Source organism: Olea europaea, chromosome 12, assembly GCF_002742605.1.
Source record: "Olea europaea var. sylvestris chromosome 12, O_europaea_v1, whole genome shotgun sequence".
NCBI lineage: Eukaryota > Viridiplantae > Streptophyta > Magnoliopsida > Lamiales > Oleaceae > Olea > Olea europaea.
The window spans coordinates 28,611,870-28,634,485 of NC_036248.1; the positions used below are offsets into that span (position 1 = coordinate 28,611,870).

The 22,616-nt window shown below is 31.9% G+C and overlaps 2 protein-coding genes across 2 annotated transcripts; one reads left to right on the forward strand and one right to left on the reverse strand.

Moving 5' to 3' along the window:
- Positions 1-204: 204 nt before the first annotated feature.
- On the forward strand, positions 205-3,111 carry LOC111406313 (inorganic phosphate transporter 2-1, chloroplastic-like). The gene is made up of 3 exons (XM_023035698.1): positions 205-1,060; positions 1,852-2,043; positions 2,135-3,111. The coding sequence occupies exons 1-3, from the start codon at positions 362-364 to the stop codon at positions 2,960-2,962; spliced, it is 1,719 nt and encodes a 572-aa protein (XP_022891466.1). The 5' UTR covers positions 205-361; the 3' UTR covers positions 2,963-3,111.
- A 12,292-nt stretch (positions 3,112-15,403) lies between these two features.
- Positions 15,404-19,774, reverse strand: LOC111406315 (protein DETOXIFICATION 29-like). The gene is made up of 8 exons (XM_023035700.1): positions 19,335-19,774; positions 18,380-18,921; positions 17,919-18,005; positions 16,739-16,795; positions 16,408-16,646; positions 16,185-16,303; positions 15,792-15,878; positions 15,404-15,706 (listed from the first exon to the last, which is right to left on the reverse strand). Exons 1-8 carry the CDS (start codon positions 19,695-19,697, stop codon positions 15,599-15,601), a joined length of 1,602 nt encoding a protein of 533 aa, XP_022891468.1. The 5' UTR covers positions 19,698-19,774; the 3' UTR covers positions 15,404-15,598.
- Positions 19,775-22,616: the final 2,842 nt, after the last annotated feature.

Sequence of the window (22,616 nt, forward strand, 5' to 3'; positions counted from 1 at the left end):
GCAATGGAAGAAGAAGACAGTTTGAATACTTCTAGGGTCTCTCTCTTTGTTCAAGAATTTTTATTTTGTCAAGGAAAATTTGAATGCATTCATATTTTTGCAAGTGGATAATAGGATACAATGGCCTTCAAAAAACACAATCACCACTCATTCTAATCAATCAAAGCAAGAATACAAAATCAAAAATCCAAACTCCCTTTCACAAATTCAATCAAATGAATGAAAAAATGAAAACCAAGAAAATGGGATTCTGTCTTCTCATCCTCTACATTCCAATGCAAAGAATCCACATGAATAATTCTCAAGATATTCTCTTCTCTCTCTTCTCTCTCACTCTAAACTCACCTTTTTGTATTAAGTCATGAATTTTTGCTGTTTATCTTCCACAAGAAACACTAGTCTTTATCTCCTAAAGCATAGGTCTTCTGTGTTTTGCAATGAAAGCCGGTTTCCCAAAAAAGAGTTACTTATTTTGAAGCCTCAACAGCCACCGATTTCGCTTGTGAGATTAGAGAAGGATGGATTTATGCGCCCTTTTGCAGTCTTATCGTCTTTTGCTGAAGCCGAAGGCGAAGAAGGCAAAAGGGTTCTTGAAGTGAAGGAGCATCAAGAAAATGCAAAACCTGATGATGATGAATTGCCAGGAATGGCCAAGGCTTTTGACATTTCTTCTAATACGGCTTCTGCTATAAGTATATGCATAGCATTTGCTGCTCTCACTTTCCCACTTTTTATGAACTCTTTAGGACAAGGATTGCTCTTTAAGACTAAACTCTTGTCGTATGCTACCCTTTTGTTCGGCTTCTACATGGCCTGGAATATTGGAGCTAATGATGTTGCAAATGCAATGGGAACATCAGTTGGTTCGGGGGCTCTGTCGCTTAGGCAGGCTGTTCTGATAGCTGCAATACTTGAGTTCTCGGGGGCCTTGTTAATGGGAACAAATGTCACCAGTACAATGCAGAAGGGCATTCTTGTTGCTAATGTTTTTCAAGGAAAGGATACTCTGCTTTTTGCTGGATTGCTCTCTTCTTTAGCTGCTGCTGGTACTTGGTTACAGGTTCACTTTAAATTACTTCTGTTTCTTGAAAACGCTGTTGAGAAATAAATCCCACATTAAATAAAGATAGAAATATAACCAACAAATAAGGGCTTGTGTTACTCCTTTTAACGAGGTTTATATTTTTATATGGGAGTGCATTAAACTCCAAAGAGCAATTAGTTCTGATTTAGACTGAAACGAGCATACGGATTTCAAGATTGGTGCCTCAAACGAGCCACTATCTTGTAGGGACACGTTAAGATGGAGTCCCAAGTCTTAGTAAACACAACATTCTTCACAATCATGTTCACAGAATTGCACCAAAGAAAACAGCTCAATTTGGAAAACTTTAAGCACCAGGGAAACGACTAGGAAATTCTTAGCCATATCATTGCATAATGTGTCTAATTGGTCGAACTGTGAAGGTATTCTTACCTTCACAGCCACTATATTGTAGGGACACGTTAAGATGGAGTCCCAAGTCTTAGTAAACACAACATTCCTCACAATCATGTTCACAGAATTGCACCAAAGAAAACAGCTCAATTTGGAAAACTTTAAGCACCATGGAAACGATTAGGAAATTCTTAGCCATATCATTGCATAATGTGTCTAATTGGTCGAACTGTGAAGGTATTCTTACCCATGCATACGTTTCAATCATATATTTGGTTATGTCAGAATCATGAACTTATTTCATTGATCAGAGAATCTCTGTTCAATACCAAGTCTGCATCAGCAACTATGATCACTTGCAAATTTCACATACTATTTTTCACCGAATGGTAAGTCCTCATTTTGTCTATCAGGTTGCGTCATACTTTGGTTGGCCTGTTTCGACTACACATTGTATTGTTGGATCCATGGTGGGATTCGGACTTGTCTATGGAGGACCTGGTGCTGTCTTTTGGAGTTCATTGGCAAGGGTAACTTCATCATGGGTAGTCTCACCTTTGATTGGAGCAATGGTGTCATTTCTTGTCTACAAGTGCATTCGTAGGGTGTGTTCTTATGCTTACTCTGAAACCTTAAATCATATCAATTGATTTGATGATGTCAGTCCTAAAGTCTGACCTTCTTCGCTACTTCTAGTTCGTGTACAGTGCTCCTAACCCGGGACAAGCAGCTGCTGCAGCCGCACCAATTGCCGTATTTCTAGGTGTCACTGGAATCTCTTTTTCCGCGTTCCCTCCCAGCAAGATCGTCCCTATAGCTCTCGCCCAGGCATTAGCCTTCGGCACGGCCGGTGCTATTCTAGTCAGCAGAATCATCCGAAAGCAACTAGGTCACTTGCTAGTTAAGGCTAATTCAAGCGAAGAACCCGAGCCCCTAGTAAAGTTGCCACATTCGAAAAGTATCGGGCTTCTGTCCGATGTATCTGGGCCAAAAGGTACCCAACTGGAAATAGTTTACGGAGTATTCGGCTACATGCAAGTCCTTTCGGCCTGCTTCATGGCATTTGCACATGGGGGAAACGACGTGTCCAATGCAATAGGCCCTTTAGCCGCAGCTTTATCAATCCTTCAAGGCGGAATGAGTGGGGCCGATATTGTTATTCCTCACGACGTCCTAGCTTGGGGAGGATTCGGGATTGTCGCCGGGCTTTTGACGTGGGGATACAGAGTTATTGCAACAATTGGAAAGAAGATCACAGAATTGACACCAACAAGAGGATTTGCAGCAGAATTTGCTGCTGCATCTGTGGTACTCTATGCTTCAAAACTCGGACTTCCCATCTCGGCCACACACACGTTAGTCGGGGCCGTAATGGGGGTCGGGTTTGCTCGGGGACTAAACAGCGTAAGAGCAGAAACAGTACGAGAGATCGTCACTTCTTGGGTTGTGACAATTCCAGCTGGTGCTATCTTTGCTGTTATTTACACATGGATCTTAACCAAGATCTTATCATACATACTGTGAATGTACATTGAAGATCATACTGCAAACTTCTGGACATCTTCGATTAGTCGGGTCGCTAATGTTTTATAAACTATAGTGATTCTGTAAGTATCAGAATTAATCACAAATTTGTGACTCATTGAATTTTCAAGTTCTGTGCTTCTTGTCTATTTGGCCTGTATTATCGTAACTAAACTATTAGAAACATTAGCAACTCCAAATGTCGTATCGACAGTTAGAAGCACCAAAACATGGTACTAATATTTAACCACAAACTCAAGAAATTTTCAAATACGAAGGCATATGCGAAATCAAAATTTCATTCGACAGATCCGGGAACATTCAGAATCTGCAAAAGATAAAACGAAAGTCTTGAATAAACAAAAGATGTTCGCTCGACCACACGATGAACATGTTTTAAGCGAACTATATGTTGTGCACTAAATTAGAACACGAGCATGGTCACAATAATTGTATGTTCAACATAAATACTGAAAATTGGATCAGAATTGGAGATCATCTATCTCAATGTATATTTTTATCAAAATTGTACTCTTGGTCCATTAACTCCAAATAAATTATTAAATGATACCTAACTAAAATAAATAATAAACTTAATCAAGCCTTGCATGTGCTTTATACGTAGGACGGCATCAGATTTCAAATAGATAGAGATATGATTCTACACTACATACGATATTCTACTTCAATTCTCATTATCCCTTAGCTTGCTTGGACAAGGAGCATGCCCGAGGGGGGCATCTATGCTCACTGCACACTTGTACGTGATCTGTGTTGAAGAAGTTAAAAGTTTACGTAGTTGACTTTAAATTGAGATGGAATAAGCAAGTTATATTACAGTTGGAGAATAAATGAAAAGTAAAATAGGTCAAAAGAAACAAGCTAAGCAAGGTATCAAAAGTTTTCTTCAGAATTTCTTCCACAGTACACAGATACTTCAACTAGAGTGGTATTCGACACGTGTCAAATACTGACACTCATCAAGCACTTTACCATATGTTTATTTTTCTTTCTTTATCAGAAGTATTATATATTTAATATTTTTAACTTGAAAAATTATATTAAACTAAATTTATATTATATAAATGAAGAATTTTAAGGAATTTGATCAACATATTGTGTCAATATTTTTCTGAAAATTTGCATATAGGTGTGTCTAACACGTTTTTGTGTCCGTGCATCATAGTACATGATAAAACCGATTGTCCTTTCAAGGCTAAACATGTCATTCAGGGATCACCTCCATCAATAAAATCACAAATAAAATGCCTAGGATTCTTGATCTGGTCTTTAAGAGAGACCAATGTCAATAAAATCCACATAACCAAACTAAGAGAAACTCACTTTGCAATGCCTGAAAATAATAAAAACTTCTCACAAGTTACAACTACAGTAATAAACCCCGTGGTTGAGGATTAAGCTTCCGTTAGGTCAAATTGGAGTTTAAATATAAACGAGAATACCCTCAAAACAATCATTGTGTTAATCCCACTGCAACAGAAAAAGTGTTGGCAGTATACTCAAATTTTGAATCGATATATAAAAAGTTTGAAGTATGATTGAGCACTAACAACTGTGTACAAATATAGTGGGACCCTAATTGTTCTTAGTTCTCACATTGAATCATGATTGAATAAATCAAAATCTTGTATGACCAAAGATTCTGACAGTGAAAGGTTCGATCCTGCAAATTTTTTGCAATTTGGTAATTTTTGGGCAAAATCTAAGAGCACAAGGAAAATATATTTGGAGGAGAAATATTTGGGGAAAATCAAGATCAAGCTATCAAGAATCCAAATCCAAAAGGGTTTTATCTTCACGCTTGTATTTTCTTTATTATTGTTTCCTATTTGCAATATATTGTATGAAATATTATCCTTTTTATTACTTGTATAAAATGGGGTCGTTATTTATATTGGAATTTTTTGTTCAATTTTAATCTAGCTTTAATTAATTTTAATGTTTGCTAGTTAATATTAAAATGCTTGTTTCCTTATGTTTCTACTATTATACTTATTGCATTTTTATTTATGTAGCTAATGAATGATTATGTTTAGTGATTTGTATATCGTTCAAGAAAAAATTATGTATTTTAAACCAAATAATAGAAACCTGAGGTTTGTGGAGTGGATAAAGATATACCCCAAACCCTTGGTGTCCGAATGAGCTATTTTCATAAAGATTTAATGTGGTTGTTTGATTTTAATCGACATAGAAATATAGTAGGTTAAACCAATTAATTAAGGTTATTTTCGCTCGAGAGAGGTAATTAACTAAAATTGAAAGATCAGGTCTAACATAGTAAATGAGTAATTTGTTAATTGGTTTGCGAATAAATTAATTAGGCGACGATTAAAAGAAACCATGAATCACAACCACATTTTTATATTTTCTTATTTTGCAGATTTTAGTTATTTACCAAAATCAAACATTTATTGTGTGTGTGTTTTTTTTTTATTGTTAGAATTAAATTGATTAGAGTTGGATAATCGAAAGTATACATTTCTCGAGGGATTGACAACCCAGATTCAAAATGTCCACTTTATTACTTGAACGTGACCCATGCACTTGCGTCATGCACTTTTAGCGAACAAGTTCCTGACGCTATTGCCGGGGAATATTTTTACGTTCATTACCACTTTTGTTAATTTTAATTTTAACAATTTTTTTATTTATTTTTAATTGTTCTTATTTTTGTATACTTTGGCCGACCCTCATATTTTTAATCTATCTTGTGTTGTTATTCTCTCCTTGTACTTTCAATTATATTTGCGTTATTCCGATCTTGGTAAATTAAAAAGATTTGCAATGTCTAATCTCTACATTGACTATGAATTTATTTTTGGAGGCCCAAGATGTAAAATTTTTCAAACGATGCATTGTACAGGACAAAGCTTGTTTTTGTGCACCGATATCTTAATGTCAAAACTTCTTTGGTTTAGACAATATTTGAAATGCCGAAAACAAGCACCGGACAATTTCGATGAAAGTTACATGCTCGCGGGAGACTATGTACCTAATGATTACGACGAGGACAACAAATTTTCGAGAGATGGTCCTTCATCTTTGAATGAGAAAGTACTTGCGAAGTATTACAATGAACTTGCCAAGTTGGATGAAGAGGATATGCTTGTAGGAGATTACAAATATTAGGATGGATTTCAAAAGTGGGAGTATAATCCACTCGACGGAGTTAATAGGAAAGACTTGTTATTGCCCGTGGAGCCAGATGACGGACTGGTCATTCAATCCAAAAATGAGTCAATTATTGAAGAAGAACTTGAAGAAAATGAAAAATCAATCACAGTGGAGCTAAACAAAGATGTGGCAATCAATGAGGAGAAAAACGACTTACATTCTTTTGACTTGGTTGATTGACAAGTTGATTTTGTGTTTAAACTCGATGAGGAGGTAAAAATCTTCATAGTTGATTTGAGTTGGATAAAAGAGGCAAGTCCTATTATATGAAAAAGAGCCATGTTGAGTTTTGGAGATCCAATGAAGAGTGGATCAAAGCCAAATGAAGGAAAATGGACAAGGCATCTAAAGCCTTCTTTTGGTGCCCGTAATTCAATTGCCACTCCAGCTAAAGACTATAAAAAAGCGCTTGTTGGGAGGTAACCCAACTTTTTAGCTTTTAAGCTTTTTATTTACTTTTATGCATTTTCATAGTTTTATTTGATTAGTCATCTTTTTTATAGGTACTTTTTGAAGTCCGATATATTCATGGTTCCTCACAAGTTTTGGGGTAAATTGGTGTACAAGAAGGTCATTAGCCCAAGTTCATCAAGAGCATCAAAAATCTAATTTGAGCATTGGTACCTCTTCACAAATATACAACCGAGGAAGTTTCGTTATTCCTTCTTTTTATCTTGTTCTTTACATATTGAAGACAATGTGTGATTTAAGTTTGGGTGTGATTGTGTTTAAATTGGTGATGTTGTATTGACATATTTGATAGCCTTATCGGTTTAGGATTGCTTGATGTTTGGAATTGTTATTGATTCATGAGCTATGCATGACCAAATAAGCTATTTGTGCCTAATTTTTTTCAATAGCTTATCCATTTTAAGATTTTGAATTATTTTGAGTACAATAGTCATGATTAATTGTTATCTAGATGTGGACATTTTTTGATTAACGGAGAGATTTTTGAATTTGTTGAACAAGGTTGTGAGTTATTTGAAAATTTATATCAACATATGCTCTCTTCTTGTTCACTTTACCAAATTGTGAGATAAGTTTGGGGGTTCGAGCCGATGAAGGATATTATTTAGAAGTATGTTGATTTCATGCATGTTGAAAATATTTGTGTGGAGTGTCTTTTGCCAAGTATGAGCTAGGTAATTACCATATGCTAGGGATCTAAGCCCCATTAATTTTGTTGTGCTTAAAAGAATGATATTGCACTTGTTGAATCTTAGGCCTCACTTTATAGCCTTTTTTACTCGAGTTATTAAGTTCATAGGAATACCTCGAAACCCGATACCCTTCGGCTTAAACAACCGGGAGTTATCGACCTAAAACTTGCTACAAGAGTAAAAAAGAAAGTTTAATGGAGTGAGGTAAAACATGAGATTTGGCTTTAAGGGGGGGGGGAATTGTTGTTGTGCAATTGTATTTGATATTAGGGTTTAGATAATCAGTGGATTTGAATTACTTAGTATAAGCTTGAATGTGGAAGCACTCATTAGTGAAGAATCATCATATGACTAGATGTTGAGATTGTTGGTTAGACCCAACCAAACTAGAGCGAAAAAAAAATGTTTTTGCACACTTATTTAATATCTAAATATGCTAATTATAGATTAAACGAATGAAATTCTACTCACAATTAGGTAATATTTATTTTTGTAGGCCAAAAAATCATCTATTGAATGAGAATAAGGCCAAAAAAAAAAAGGAAAAGGAACCAAAAACATACAAATTTGTGAAGTTGGGGACCAAAGTGCGCAAGTGTCAAAAGTTAAGGACGTTGGGGTTGCAATTTATGGAGGGTAAAATTGATATAAAAGTCAAAATCCGAGGAAGAAAATGTACAAGATGAAAGTTGAGCACAAATATTTGAAGAAATGTAACTGCAAAAAATGGAAAACAGAAAGTGGCGCTGTGGCGCCACTGTAGCATCACCGCGATGCCACAGCACTAGCTCAATTACAAAGCTGTGGGGCTACAGATCCACAGTTTCGAGAAAGGGCCTGTTTGGCTATTTTGTATCAATTTTAGACCATTTGAGCATTTTAAAAGGTAAATTCAACCATTTTCTCCTCATTCTCATCTTGAAAAAAATTAATAAATAAATAAAACAACCCTAGCCTTATTCTCTTTCTTTTTCACTTTCCTTTTCCTTTTTCTTTCTTCTTCTTTTTTTGGTAAATTTTGGACAAAATCTAAGAGCACAAGGAGAATACATTTGGAGGAGAAATATTTGGAGAAAATCAAGATCAGGCTATCAAGAATCCAAATCCAAAAGGGTTTTATCTTCACTCTTGTATTTTCTTCATGACTGGTTCCTATTTGCAATGTATTGTATGGAATATTCTGATTTTTATCATTTGTATAAAATGATCTAGTTATTTATGTTGGGATTTATGGATCAAGTTCAATCTAGCTTTAGTTAATTTCAATATTTGCTATTTAATATTAAAATGGTTGTTTCCTTGTGCTTCTACTATTGTACTTATTGCATTTTCATTTAAGTAGCCAATGAATGATTATGTTTAGTAATTTGTACATCATTCGAAAGAAGATTGTGCATTCTAGACCAAGTAGTAAAAATCCTAGATTTGTGTATGGAATAGAGATATACCCCTAACTCTTGATGACCCATGAACTATTTTCACAAAGATTTTATGTAGTTATTTGGTTTCAATCGACATAAAGATATAGTATTCTAAATCATTCAATTAGGATTAATTTTGTTCAAGAGAGGTAATTAACTAAAATTGGAAGATCGGATTTAATATCGTAAATCAGTAATTTGTTAATTGGCTTGCAGAGAATTAATTAGTCGACGGTCAAATGAAACCATGAATCTCAACTACGTTTGCTTCTGAAATTCTTCGAATTTTTATATTTTGTAGATTTTTAGTTATTTTCCAAAATCAAAAATTTATTGTGTGTTTCTTTTTATTGTTGGAATTAAATTAGTTACGGTTGTGTTATCGAAAATGTACATTTCTTGAGGGATCAACAACCCGGACTCAAAAAGTCCACTTTATTACTTGAACACGACTCTTGCACTTATGGTATGCACTTTTAGCTAACAGTAACTACCAAAAACAATCGCTTATTTGGTGGCAACTCATTTTTCTTACTGTTTATTTGTTTATTATGCTTTCTAAATGATAGAGTGTGTTATTTTTATTGCTTTTGTCCGTTAGGTAATAGCTTGGGTATCTTGATTCCCATATTGACCTATAGGCTGTGACGTATTTGAACTTAATATGAATTGTTCCGTATTATTAATGATTGATTTCTCTTTATTTGGTAAGAACATAACAACTCAAACACACACAAACCAAAAATGGAGAAGGAAAATGACGCACTCAAGTGGTTCATCTAGCTCCAATGACTTTGTTCCAAATCAGCCCACAATATTAGACATATATCTGGTGAGTACCTTATTCCCTTCTTTGCCATTTTATTATTTATTGATGATATTTTCAAATATTGATGAAAATGTCTAGTTTAAGTTTACGATGGGAAAAGTATTTGAGTTTTTATTGCTTTTATTTGATCGTGTGAAATTTTATTACTATAGTAGATATAAAAATAAAAATAAAAATAAAAAAAGGTATAAAAAATTGAAATTTTTTAAAAGTTTCAAAAAGATATTCTTCTAGTTTGCTTGCTTGTGTGAGTTAGTTAAAATTTTCAGCAATTATTACTATGTTTGAAGCTATGTGTTAGTTTATAAATTGCCAACAAGTTACATGCTTAAATTAATTGATACTTATCTATGTTGAATTTGATAATATTCATGCACGTTTATTAACTTTTGCATGTAAAGTAGTGAGTTTATTCATGTTTTGAATATGTTGAAATAGTGGTACTTAAATGCAAAGCCATTTAAACCATTATATTATACATCCTTGCTCATTTTGAGAATAATTTGGGATGATTGAATTATCGTAGGAAGATATTGAGATTGATGAGAATTTCGTGTGTGTGAATTCTTGTCTGAATTGCCTTAAATCATTAAAATGAAAATTGGGTGAGAATCTTAAGTTGAAGATCAGTTCTTAAGAATAAGTGTTTAATGAAAGACATTGCACTAATCATTGCACAAAAAAAAGGATAAAAGCTACCATGATTCATGAGTGAAAGCTACCCTATAAAAGTAACCAATGAGGGCACCTGTTGAAAATTTTAAAAAGAAACTCAAAAGGGGATCAAGCTATTGCATGAAACAGAATATGCACAATATATTTTAAAAAATGTTGGTGAATTAAACAGAAGAAGCACTACATGCATTGGTTAAACCTTAAATACTTATTTGAGAGACTTATACTTTTGGCAAGAATTATTAGTCTAGTTGATTCTTAGGGGTTGAAGCAATCAAAATATAGAAGGATTTTTGTTTATTAATATATTGAATTGCAATTAGTGAGATCTATTTAAAGTAGAGAGGATAAGAACTAGTATAAAAATTCAACCTTAGATTACACCTTGAGAAAGAGAATTAAAAGAATAAGTTTGGAGATGTGTATTTTACAAGTGAAGGAATGATAAATTTGATTATTAAGGATCGAAAATTGAATCAACTTGTAAATTTAAGATATTTTACTTAATTCTTCATTCACACACAACAATTTTATATTAAATTGGTGGAAATTGATTTATGAGGGAAATTGATTCATACACATACATTTAATGTGGAGTATTGCATGAAATGGAAAAAAAGCTACCATAATTCATGAGTAAAAGATACCCTATAAAGTAGCCAATGAGGGCACCTCTTGAAAATTTCAAAAAGAAACTCAAAAAGGGATCAAGTTATTGCATGAAACAAAATACGCACTGTAAACTTCAAAAACCAGATGTATTAAACAGAAGAGACTATACGGACACATACTTCGAGAAATGGTTCATGCGTGTTTGTTGCCTCGCGCTTTCACTACTATTTGTATGTTTTCCAAAAATACACATAGAAAGGGCACTACATGCATTGATTAAGCTTTAAATAATTTTTTGAGAGACATAGACTTTTAGCAAGAATTATTAGTCTAGTTGATTCTTAGAGATTGAAGCAATCAAAATATAGGAGAATTCTTGTCTATTAATATGTTGAGTTACAATTAGTGAGATCAATTTAAACTAGGGAGGGTAAGAATTAGTATAAAAATTAAACTTTAGATTATACTTTGAAAAAGATACTTAAAAGAATAAGTTTGGAGATGTACAAGTAAAGAAATGATATAATTGATCATTGAGGGTCAAGAATTGAATCAACTTGTAATTTTGTGATGTTTTACTTAATTCTTCATACAAACACGTCAATTTTACAGTGAAAAAGTGGAAACTGATTTATGTAATGTAATTTTGAAGTAGTTCACAGATTTATCGAAATGATTCCAATCATGAGACAAACAACAGGTTATCTAACAAAAAATTGTTCCATGTTTGCTTGTTAAGATATGCTATAGTTTTGTTTGAGGAGGACAATTTTCAAGTTTGAAAGTGTTTTATAGGTATATTTAATATATTTATTTAAGCCTTTAAATATAAAATTCACTTATCTAGAACTTTAAATATAGAAATTTAATAGTAATTTTGATTAGTTATAGCTTAATCTTGTATGTTTATTATTTTTTAGGTAAAATTGAATGATCGAAAGTGAAATTGGAATTAAAAAATGAAAAATCGTCAAAAAAGGATAATTTTCAACGTTCGGGGACCAAATTATAAGTTTTCAATAGTTAATTCAGACCACATATTGATAAATGAAAATTTTGAAGAGTCAATTAGATGAGAATAGTAGACAAACGAGTGAAATTGTTTATAACAAATGATCAATTCATACCCTGGAAGAAGTTCACAAATTGACCCCAAACTTGACTATGCCATACGCGCACTAGTGCATGCGCAAGGCACATTCCTGCATAACCCAAAGGCAAAGCAGCTAAACCATGCGCATGTTGGCTTAAAATTTGCTCAAACGTGCAGTTTCCTTCTACAACTTAAATGATTTTTGGCAACATCTTTGGATGCAATTTTTTACCTAAATTCAATGGCTATAAGTACATAATAGTAGGCTAAACATTGGGGGGATCTTTCTCACCTCTCATATCAATTCAAATCATAAAATTTTTCAAGAATGAGGGTCAATTCATTATAAGTTGGAGAGTATAACAAATCTAACAAGGATTGAATCAAGAAACATCAATAACTTGAAGATTCAAAACTTGGGATTGAAGACCAAGAACAAAAAATGGATTTCACACATCCTTCTTGTATTTATAAATTCTAGGTGATGATTTTTCAATTCCTTTGTTGTTTTATCTTTAGAAATGTATTGTGCTAAATTTCTTTTGGATTGGGACAAAAATAATTGGTTATTGAAATTCAAAAACAAAGTAGTTTAGTTAATTTATATATTTTATTGATCTTGTATGCTTTGTTGAATTATTCAATTATTTGATCATCAATTAGGTAAATAGTTGTTTGCTGTATTGTTGGGAGGTTCACAATATGTTTAAAACTTTGAAATTTCAACACACGCGGCAATAAATATTAGGAATAACATGTATCACATATATATTCATATAGATATTCGAGTAATTAAATGCGTTACTTTGCATATGAATTCGAAATATGATTATAATTGGATCGTGATTGGAATATGTTCAACTTAACGTGGAAGAGATAGTTACATAAAATTGGATAATTAATTGTCATGAATACATGAATCACACTAAATTACATTGGCTGAGAATTAGAAGTAAGATAATATATGGTAGATTTGAAATTTTAACACGTTCATTCATCTATTTATAAGTAAAAACACTTTTAGTTAATTAGTAGATTAATCTAGGAATAAACAACGAAATCATTTTTGTGTTACATACATTTGAATTTGAGAACTGATTAATACAATCTAATTTAAAATTTATTTCTCATGGGACAATACTCTTTCTAACTAAATTATTAATTTTCAACGATTTTGCATGAGTTTCGCACAAACAATGCATATATATTTTTCTCACAAAACCCCAAAGTTAGAATATTCTAATTTTATTTATTTATTTATTTTTATGCTTCTTGTGTAAGGGGCAACTCTTTTGGGGAAGTTTTCTGATAAGACTAAATTTTTAAAAACAACAAGTTGCCTTGGACAACTATTTGTTTTTAGAACTACCAAAATTGTGATGGTACACAATAAAATTAAAATAGTGTGGTACGTGCATTCAAGCCCTTGTTTGAGGCCCATTTTTTGTTAAAATATATTTTAGAATAGTGATTCTCTGGAATACTAGTCAAAGTGGAACGTGCATTGCACGCTATTCTAAAATATTTTATAAGTTATGTAAAAGTAATATTTAGTACCAATTTGTTAGAGAATTTGGTGAGTCTTGTTTTTAGAACTACCAAAATTGTGATGGTACACAATAAAATTAAAATAGTGTGGTACGTGCATTCAAGCCCTTGTTTGAGGCCCTTTTTTGTTAAAATATATTTTAGAATAGTGATTCTTTGGAATACTAGTCAAAGTGGAACGTGCATTGTACGCTATTCTAAAATATTTTATAAGTTATGTAAAAGTAATATTTAGTACCAATTTGTTAGAGAATTTGGTGAGTCTCGGACGAATTAAAGAAAATAAAATTTATCATAGAAATTTAAAAGAAGAAAATTGAACTCAAATTGTACCATCAAAACTCAATATCTAAGATTCAATTTTTTTTTTCTAATGATGAAATATAGAAAATAAAATTTATCAAAAGAAATTTAAGAGAAAAAAATTGTACTCAAACTGTACTCTCAAAACTCAATTTCTATGATTCAAATTTTTGTTAATGATGAATTACTATAAATGAGCAATCTTTTTATATCACATTTGATACATAAAAATTAATTTTTAATACATAAATTTAAACGCCTATTAAAATTTCTAAATACATGAATATAAATAAATTCATCTATAATAACTCTAGATTCATATAATTCAAGATTCATCAAGTGAAAATTCATAGAATCTAGATTAATGTGAATGTTAATTAATTGAGAATTAATAATACAAATTTCATAAATGACAATAATTTTGTAATATTTATTACATATCGAAAAAAAAGTAAGGTATTATTGAAATAATTGAATTATAGGAGGGTTAAAATCGTCCAAAAAATGATTCTCCATTGATGTGATATTTTAATGTAATTATAAATTATAGACTATAGATGCGTGGTTGAAAAATAAGAAAAAGTTTTAAATATACATGTAGTTATTTTATTGAAAAATGTGTAGTCGAAAAGAAGAAAGTAAAATGTATTTTGGTAAAAATTGTATTCAAACATTAGCCGGATTTGATAACATATTGATACAATTCAATTTAAAATTTATTTCTCGTGAGATGATATTCTTTCTTAGTAAATTATTAATTGTCAAAGATTCCATATACATTTCGCACGAACAATGCATATCCTTTTTTCTCATAAAACTCCAAAGCCAGAATATTCCAATTGCATTTTTTGCTTCTTGTTTAAGAGGCAACTCTTTTGTGACAGTTTTCTGATAAGACTAAATTTTCACACAATAAGTTGCCTTGGGCAAGTAGTCATTTTTAGGACTACCAAAATTGTGATGGTAAATAATAAAATTGAAATAGTGTTTTTCACAAAAGAAAATGTATATCTACTAATACGAGTTCGTTAATGTGTCATATGTAGGATCAATATGAAATAAGATGTTCTAAATATTTTTGCTTGTTACTTCCAATGTTTGTTTTTATGATCAAAATGCAGCTTTTTTATAACATTCCAAAATAATCTATAACCTCAAAAAACATTAATGAGCTATGTGGTGTGGTGATGACTATGAATAAAGAAACCAGTAGATTATTAGTAGATTAATCTAGAAATATTCGATCGAATATCTTTTGTAGTGTATACATTCCAATTTGGTAACGAATTAATACATTTCAGTTTAAAATTTATTTCTCACGGGATGATACTCTTTCTTACTAAATTATTAATTGTCAAAGATCCCATACGCATTTCGCACGAACAATGCACATCTAATTTTTCTCATGTAACCCCAAAATTAGAATATTCTAATTGCATTTTTTGCTTCTTGTTCAAGGGGCAACTCTTTTGGGACACTTTTCTGGTAAGTCAAAATTTTCACACAATAAGTTAAAACAGCGTTTTTCAAATTTTTTCGAAAAAGAAAATGTATATCTGGAAGTACGAGATCGATAATGTATTAAATGTCCAATCTATATGAGATAAGATGTTCTAAATATTTTCTTTTATTACTTTCAATAAATGTTTTATGATCAAAATGCAACTTTTTTTATAACATCCCAAAATAATCCATATCTTCAAAAAGTATTAATGAGCTCTGTGGTGATGACTGATGACTATGAATAAAGAAATCCCAATACACAGGCTCATATAAAGGGATGTTAAATCAAAACTAGAGCTCTTCTTTTACAATGTCCCCCTCTCCAGTTCGTTTCTCTACATCATTTGCCTGATCTGGCTCTCCTCCCCATTGTTTGATCCTCTTAGCTGCAACCGAGGCCTATATTGTACCCAATAACATAAAATTATGAAGCATACAGAAAATTGTGCTTAAAATTATAATACTCGACTATAAAAATATATACCTCTTTATTCCAGTTAGTTTTGTAAACTATCAAGATCAGGACGACTGTTTGTATTATTGTTCCTCCTACCATTCCGATCCAGATTCCCTGAAAATCAACACTCATTCAATCATGTTGAACATAATATGCATAAATAAACAAGTTCTTCATCCATCTAACGGATGAATTTTCTAGGCAGAACGATTAAGCATAACATAATTGACATAATATTAAGCGGGTTGGCTATATTAATTTTTTTGCTACTTAGTTGGATTTATTGCTAGAAAGAGTAATATGAATATTAATTTTGATCTACTTCTCTCTCTCTCTCATATCTCGCTCTACCGAGATCACGTCGTTTTTATAAAGTAAACATAAATATATAAAAATTCTAATTAGATTTGGCAGGCTTACTTGGACACCCATGTTGAGTTTATAGCCCAGTAGGAGACCTGCAGGAATACCAATCAAATAGTAGCAAGCAATATTCACATATGCAACAAGAGCCTGCCATCCTGCTCCAATGGCAACTCCTGCACCAACATAATAATACATAGGTTATTACAAATCTCATATTGCACAATTATTGCACAGTTATTGCACAATAGTAAATAGAGATACAGATATTCACAATTACCTGAAAGAGCGGGTTGAATATTGTTGATGACGATACAGAATGCAAGCAAAGGAGTGAGTTCATATACGACCCTCTTCACTGCCGTACTGTCCGAAAATAAGGAAGGATATTGTTGTCGGAAGATGATGAGAACTAGGGATATCAGGAGGCCAATCACAAACGAAGATATCACCACGACTAACACAGAAAATTTCGCAGTTCTTGGATGAGCAGCCCCAAGTTCGTTTGACACTCTCACGCTGTGTAACAGTATAAAATGGTCGAATCAAAATTTATTGAGAACAAAGCTTAGACGATTGTTCACCACGTGTGTGTTTCTTAATTGACTAACCTTATTGCAGCATTGCATCCAATGGCTACCATCATTGCCCATCCCAACAAGTTTGTGCTGCAAATTTGGACAATTATTACTATTATTAATAGTTTACATTATCAAAACTATGGGCATAGCTAAATTCTTCCATATAATTTTGTAATAATGACCAAAAAAAAAAATGAATGTGCAAACAAATTAATTAAAAAATTCATTCCAAATATGCAAGCCGTTTATTCTTGTGATTAATTTTGAAAAGATGTATGGAGCATTCATACTTTCTTCAATTTCAGGTAAATATGTTAGCAATTTATTCTATTTAGTATATTATAATTTATTAGTTACAAAATAAATATTTCAGTTTATAGTATTATGATAAAACTTCCTTTTGTTTTCTGTGATATTGAGACTATTGAGATTCTTATTATTACTTTTCTCAATAGCTTATATTTCGTTAAAATTTTAATTTAGTAATGATATTCAAACGTTTAAATATTTGAAATTAAATTTTTATACATAACGAGTTTTAAAATTGTTAAATTTAAAAGAATATTTGAGTTATTTTATTGGTTAAATTCTAAAATAAGCAAGTTAGCAATTTTGAGAAAATAAATTATATGATTCATCTACAGAATAATTTTTTTTTTTCCCTTATAAGCCCAAAAAAAAATGAAAATGTCACAAATAAATTTCAAGGAAACAAGGAAAATCTTTTTTAAATTGAATATAAAATCTGTCCATTTTTGTGATATGATGTCATTCAAAATCGCAGATTAAAATATTAACTTGCCATTTCATATTAGAATATTCAATTGGTATGCAATTATCAAATTGTCTAGTGCCAGCAAATTCTGGAATTAGACAACTTAAATTGCCTGACAAGATTCTTAACCTTATCAATATCAATTTTAATACAAATCAGACTCGTCCTACTTTAATTATTATAATATGTAAATTAGTCAATGGTCGTACAAATCAAACTCAGTAGCAAAATTGGCTACCAATCTAATGTGGAACACGACATTGAATAAATTATAATCAGTCTAATAATAATAAGTAGGTAAAGGAATCTTAAGATGTATAAATAAAAATATAATTTAATTGACTTACAATCAATTATATTTTTAATTCGATTGATTTCTAACTATGCATCAAGGGTCGAGTCGAAAGCATGCATTTTATGGAAAAGAATACTAACCATATCGATAAAGCATCGACAGCAACTTCTGCATTTTTCAAATAACCCGCAAAGAGGATTAAAGCCATAAAATACCATGTTTCCAAGCTGCAAATGAAAATTCATAGTAACAAAATTAATTAAAAATAATATCAAGAAATAAATTCAAACAAAATTAATTAAAAATTGTATCAAAGTCCTCACAAGTTCAGGTTGCAGTGGGTCCACTAGGAAACTAAAAAAATATTCAGTTGGATTATTGTTCTTGTCTTCTTGAGATGCGAAATTTTCATGATTTGATTATGGTCTGTATTAAATATGTCTAACGATTAAGATATGTTTTTTTTAAATGGGTTGAATAAAATAATTGATGGTGGGTCACATTTCAATGAATTAAATATCGCTAATGATTTGCCATTTTATTACATATTTTTATATTTTATTATTCTGAAAATGAAAAAATAAAAATAAAATTTACTTACCAAAGCATGACTGCTGAAGCCATTGACAATTTGACAAATCCCCACAAATTTTGAAAAGCCTTCAGCGAAAATCCGGACCAAGCCCTACCGCATGTCCCACTGAATATATAAACCAGCTGTGCCACAACCAAGAACCACCACGACGTGTTCAAAACCACGGCGGCGCCCACCAGACCCCACCCCAGTTTAAGCATAAACAACCAGCTTAATAAAGTGTGCAGAGCTAATCCAATGGCTGAAATCCACGCCATGACCATCATCTTACTCTGTGATTGTAGAAACTTGGCTATTGGAAAATTCAGAGCATAAGCATAGAGCTGAGGGATCATCCACACCGCCAGTTTTCCTGCCGCCGCTGATATCTCGTCGGTTTGGCCAATCAAATGCAAAAGTGGGGCGGCGAAAATGTAGAAAATCATTAGAATAAATGCGGTGACGATTAGTATAACCCATGATCTTTGCATGTAAACCCCAAGCATGTCTAAATGACCTGCACCATATGCTTGGCCACATAGCGTCTCAAGTGCACTCCCCATACCTAGCTGTCACACACAGAGAAAAAAATTGTTCAGATACATACATTACGGACTATGTGAAGTCTAATCAGAGTAATCTTTCGTAATCTCGACCTGTGAATTGACTAGTATTCAAGGATATATAAATTTATTACGGACTATGTGAAGTCTAATCGTAGTAATTTTTTGTACTCTTGACCCACTAATCGACTAGTTTTGAAGGGTATATTGGACAGTTCATAAATGTATCGTGTTATTCAGGCGGTTAGGAAAGGTAGAATTAAAGAAACAAAATTTGTTCCGGTATTTTGGACTATGTGAAACCTAATAATAATTTCTCTCAAACTTTTGATCCATAAATTGAGTTGATTTTAGGGGAATATTGAGCAGTTCACACACTTATCTTGTTATTCGAGTGATCAGTAGTGTAGAATTAATACCAGGATTCCGAAGGAGAAACCGGCAATGACTGAGTTTTCGATGGAGACGGCGGCAAGTTCGAGTGTACCAACGTGGCCTGCGAAGGTTTGCGTGATGGCTCCGAGCGAGTATTGGCAAAGAGAAGTGAAGATCGCCGGTCCGGCTAGGTACCATAACTTTCTCGATTCAATCATGAATTCTTTGAAGAAGTCCCGAACACCAGCGATGGGAGGAATGTCATCGCCATCGGCAACGAACGATGAAGCGTAAGACGGGATGAACGATGAAGCGAAAGACGGGTTCGAACGGCGAATGAATGATGAATCCGGTTGATGGTCATCTTCACTTGGAGAGAGAAGTGGCTGCTTGAAATGGTCATCCATTTTAGAGAAAGACAGAGAGTATTTGTGTGAGCTAGAGATTTGTAAATATATGGAGAAAGATTGAGAAAGTAATTGTGTGTGCTGGAGATTTGTAAATATATATAGACATACAAAGAGACACACAAAGAGGTAGATGATGGCTGATTCTTACGTGGGACCCACGTGGCTAATAATTAATGTAATTTGTTTTTATTTTCACGTGGTTTTTGAAAAATAACAATTTAATACGTCAATATTATTGTGCCTTTTTAATGTTTGAAAAAAGAAAAATTCACTTATTTTTATGTGAATTTTGGTTAATCCTTACTTGAGTCTAGATTTTGTTGTCGCTGCAAAGCTGTCTACTTAACTGTCCTTCCACGATAATTTTAAAAATAATTTCCAAAATTAATTATTCTAACAGTATAATGACTGACTGATATTAATTATTTTTGGGAGAATTTCACAATATCAATTAGTACTTCGTCGGTTCAGATTCCATGACAAAAAAGTTCAATGGGAAATGAGTTTTTCATCTTTATGTCACGGCTGACATATGACATATTCACATTGAATTCATCGAATTGTCAAAATTATGAATGTAAAGTTGTAGACCATAAAAAGATGAAAATTAAAGAGGAATAATCTATTCATTACCACTAGTTAGAGGTGGCTCGATTTTGGTTGACTTGATCTTTAGACACCAAAGTTTGACTCCTATTTACAAATAAGAATCGGTTTGACCCTTTGACTCATGCTAACCCATGTCGAATCTGAGTTGTCCATGAACTCAAGACCAGTTAGCTCCTAAGTAAATTAGGAGTAATAAATTTAAAATAAATGGTCTACCTAATTTAACGTTAATAGTATATACATACACGAGTCACGTGCAATCTTGATGATAGATAAATGAATTCCATTCACAACTATCCTCCTCTTGTCAAAAAACACATTCTAAAACAGAGTAATAAATTCTTTTAAGGGTGTGTTTGATTACATTTATTTTTCATGAAAAATATCAGTTTTCTACCCAAATTCCTACTTTGAATGTTAGATTACTATTTTTTTTTCATTGAAAATATTTTTCAACTTTTGAAAAAATGCCTAATTTTTCTTGTTTTTAAGAAAAATATTTTCTTTGTGTGGAGTAGGTTTTTGCTTTAAGCAAACACACTCTAAGAGATTCATGGCATGGTAAACTAATCTTTTCCTTGAGCTGAAAACGTCAACTATGTCAAGAATTGACTAAGGAGATATGTTATCTAACCATCTTCCTTAATTGACTAAGGCGTAATAGTTTCTAAACTTGTGACGAAAACAAAAACAAAACGCAAAAAAATTAAGGCCTTGCTCGGAATAAAGGTATTCATGAATGTTTTGAATTTGTTATAAATAAGAGAGAGAGAGAGAGAGAGAGAGAGAGAGTAAAGCAAAGAAATTAATGGACTTGTGTTCATTATATTGAGAATCAAAATCCTATATTTATGAGAAGAATTTGGGATATAATGACAATTAAAACTAGGAATGTCGAAGTATTATTGTCATTCACTAATAAAGATATTATTTACAACACTCTCCTTGAATGATACATTATAAAATATTTGCATCATTAAAACATTGTCAAGAAAATTTCAATGGTATGAAACTTGAGCTAAGAAAAAGAGTACAACTACTTCCACTAATTTCAATAAATAAAAATTCTTTTATCGAACCATCTGTGTTTTATACGTATCTTCAATATTACAATTTTGGGTGAAGGACGCCTAATGATGTCTTGTATAATTCTTAAATAACACCGTTTTCATAAGAGATATTTATCAACGTTTGATGACTATAACAACATGATGATTTAAAAAAAGCTCTTATTGATCTCTTCAGAATTTTCATAAATATTAGAGTATTATTTTGAGAATAAATGTCTTGTAGATTGTAGACATTCATTACACAAAGAATATCCCTAGGTAAAACCTTATTAGAAAAAATCCTAACGAAATAAAAATAGTACGTTATTATTTTGAGTACATTACAAAAGTTGTCGTATTAAAAATCTTGGTAGGAAAATCCAATGGAACAAAACCTTGGTAAAAGGAAAAATAGTACATCGCATGTTCTCTCCTTTATGATATATCACTTGAATTATATGTTTCAAGCATAAAATCCTCCAAGCATAGTATTAAAACCATTTAAGATAAGTTGGTTATTATCACATTTATTACATACATATAAAATTTTCAGGCATTATTAGGCTAACAAGATAGAAAGTTGTGATTACATTCACCGTATGATAAGTATACACATTCGAACGTTTGGACTATAGATTTAGAAACTTTAGGTTTTTCCAGTAATTCAGTTTGCTAGGATTGTATATATTTATTTGACCAATCATTTTTTTGATTGATATACATCACTAAATTTATTTCGATAGCCTCATTATTCATAATATGAAAATCGTATGTCATATATAAAAATATCGTTGACAACTTTTTTTGCTTCTATTTCTTTGAAATTAATGGACTTGTGTTCATTATATTGAGAATCAAAATCCTATATTTATGAGAAGAATTTGGGATATAATGACAATTAAAACTAGGAATGTCGAGGTATAATTGTCATTCACTAATAAATATATTATTTACAACACTCTCCTTGAATGATACATTATAAAATATTTGCATCATTAAAACATTGTCAAGAAAATTTCAATGGTATGAAACTTGAGCTAAGAAAAAGAGTACAACTACTTCCACTAATTTCAATAAATAAAAATTCTTTTATCGAACCATCTGTGTTTTATACGTATCTTCAATATTACAATTTTGGGTGAAGGATGCCTAATGATGTCTTGTATGATTCTTAAATAACACCGTTTTCATAAGAGATATTTATCAACGTTTGATGACTATAACAACATGATGATTTAAAAAAAGCTCTTATTGATCT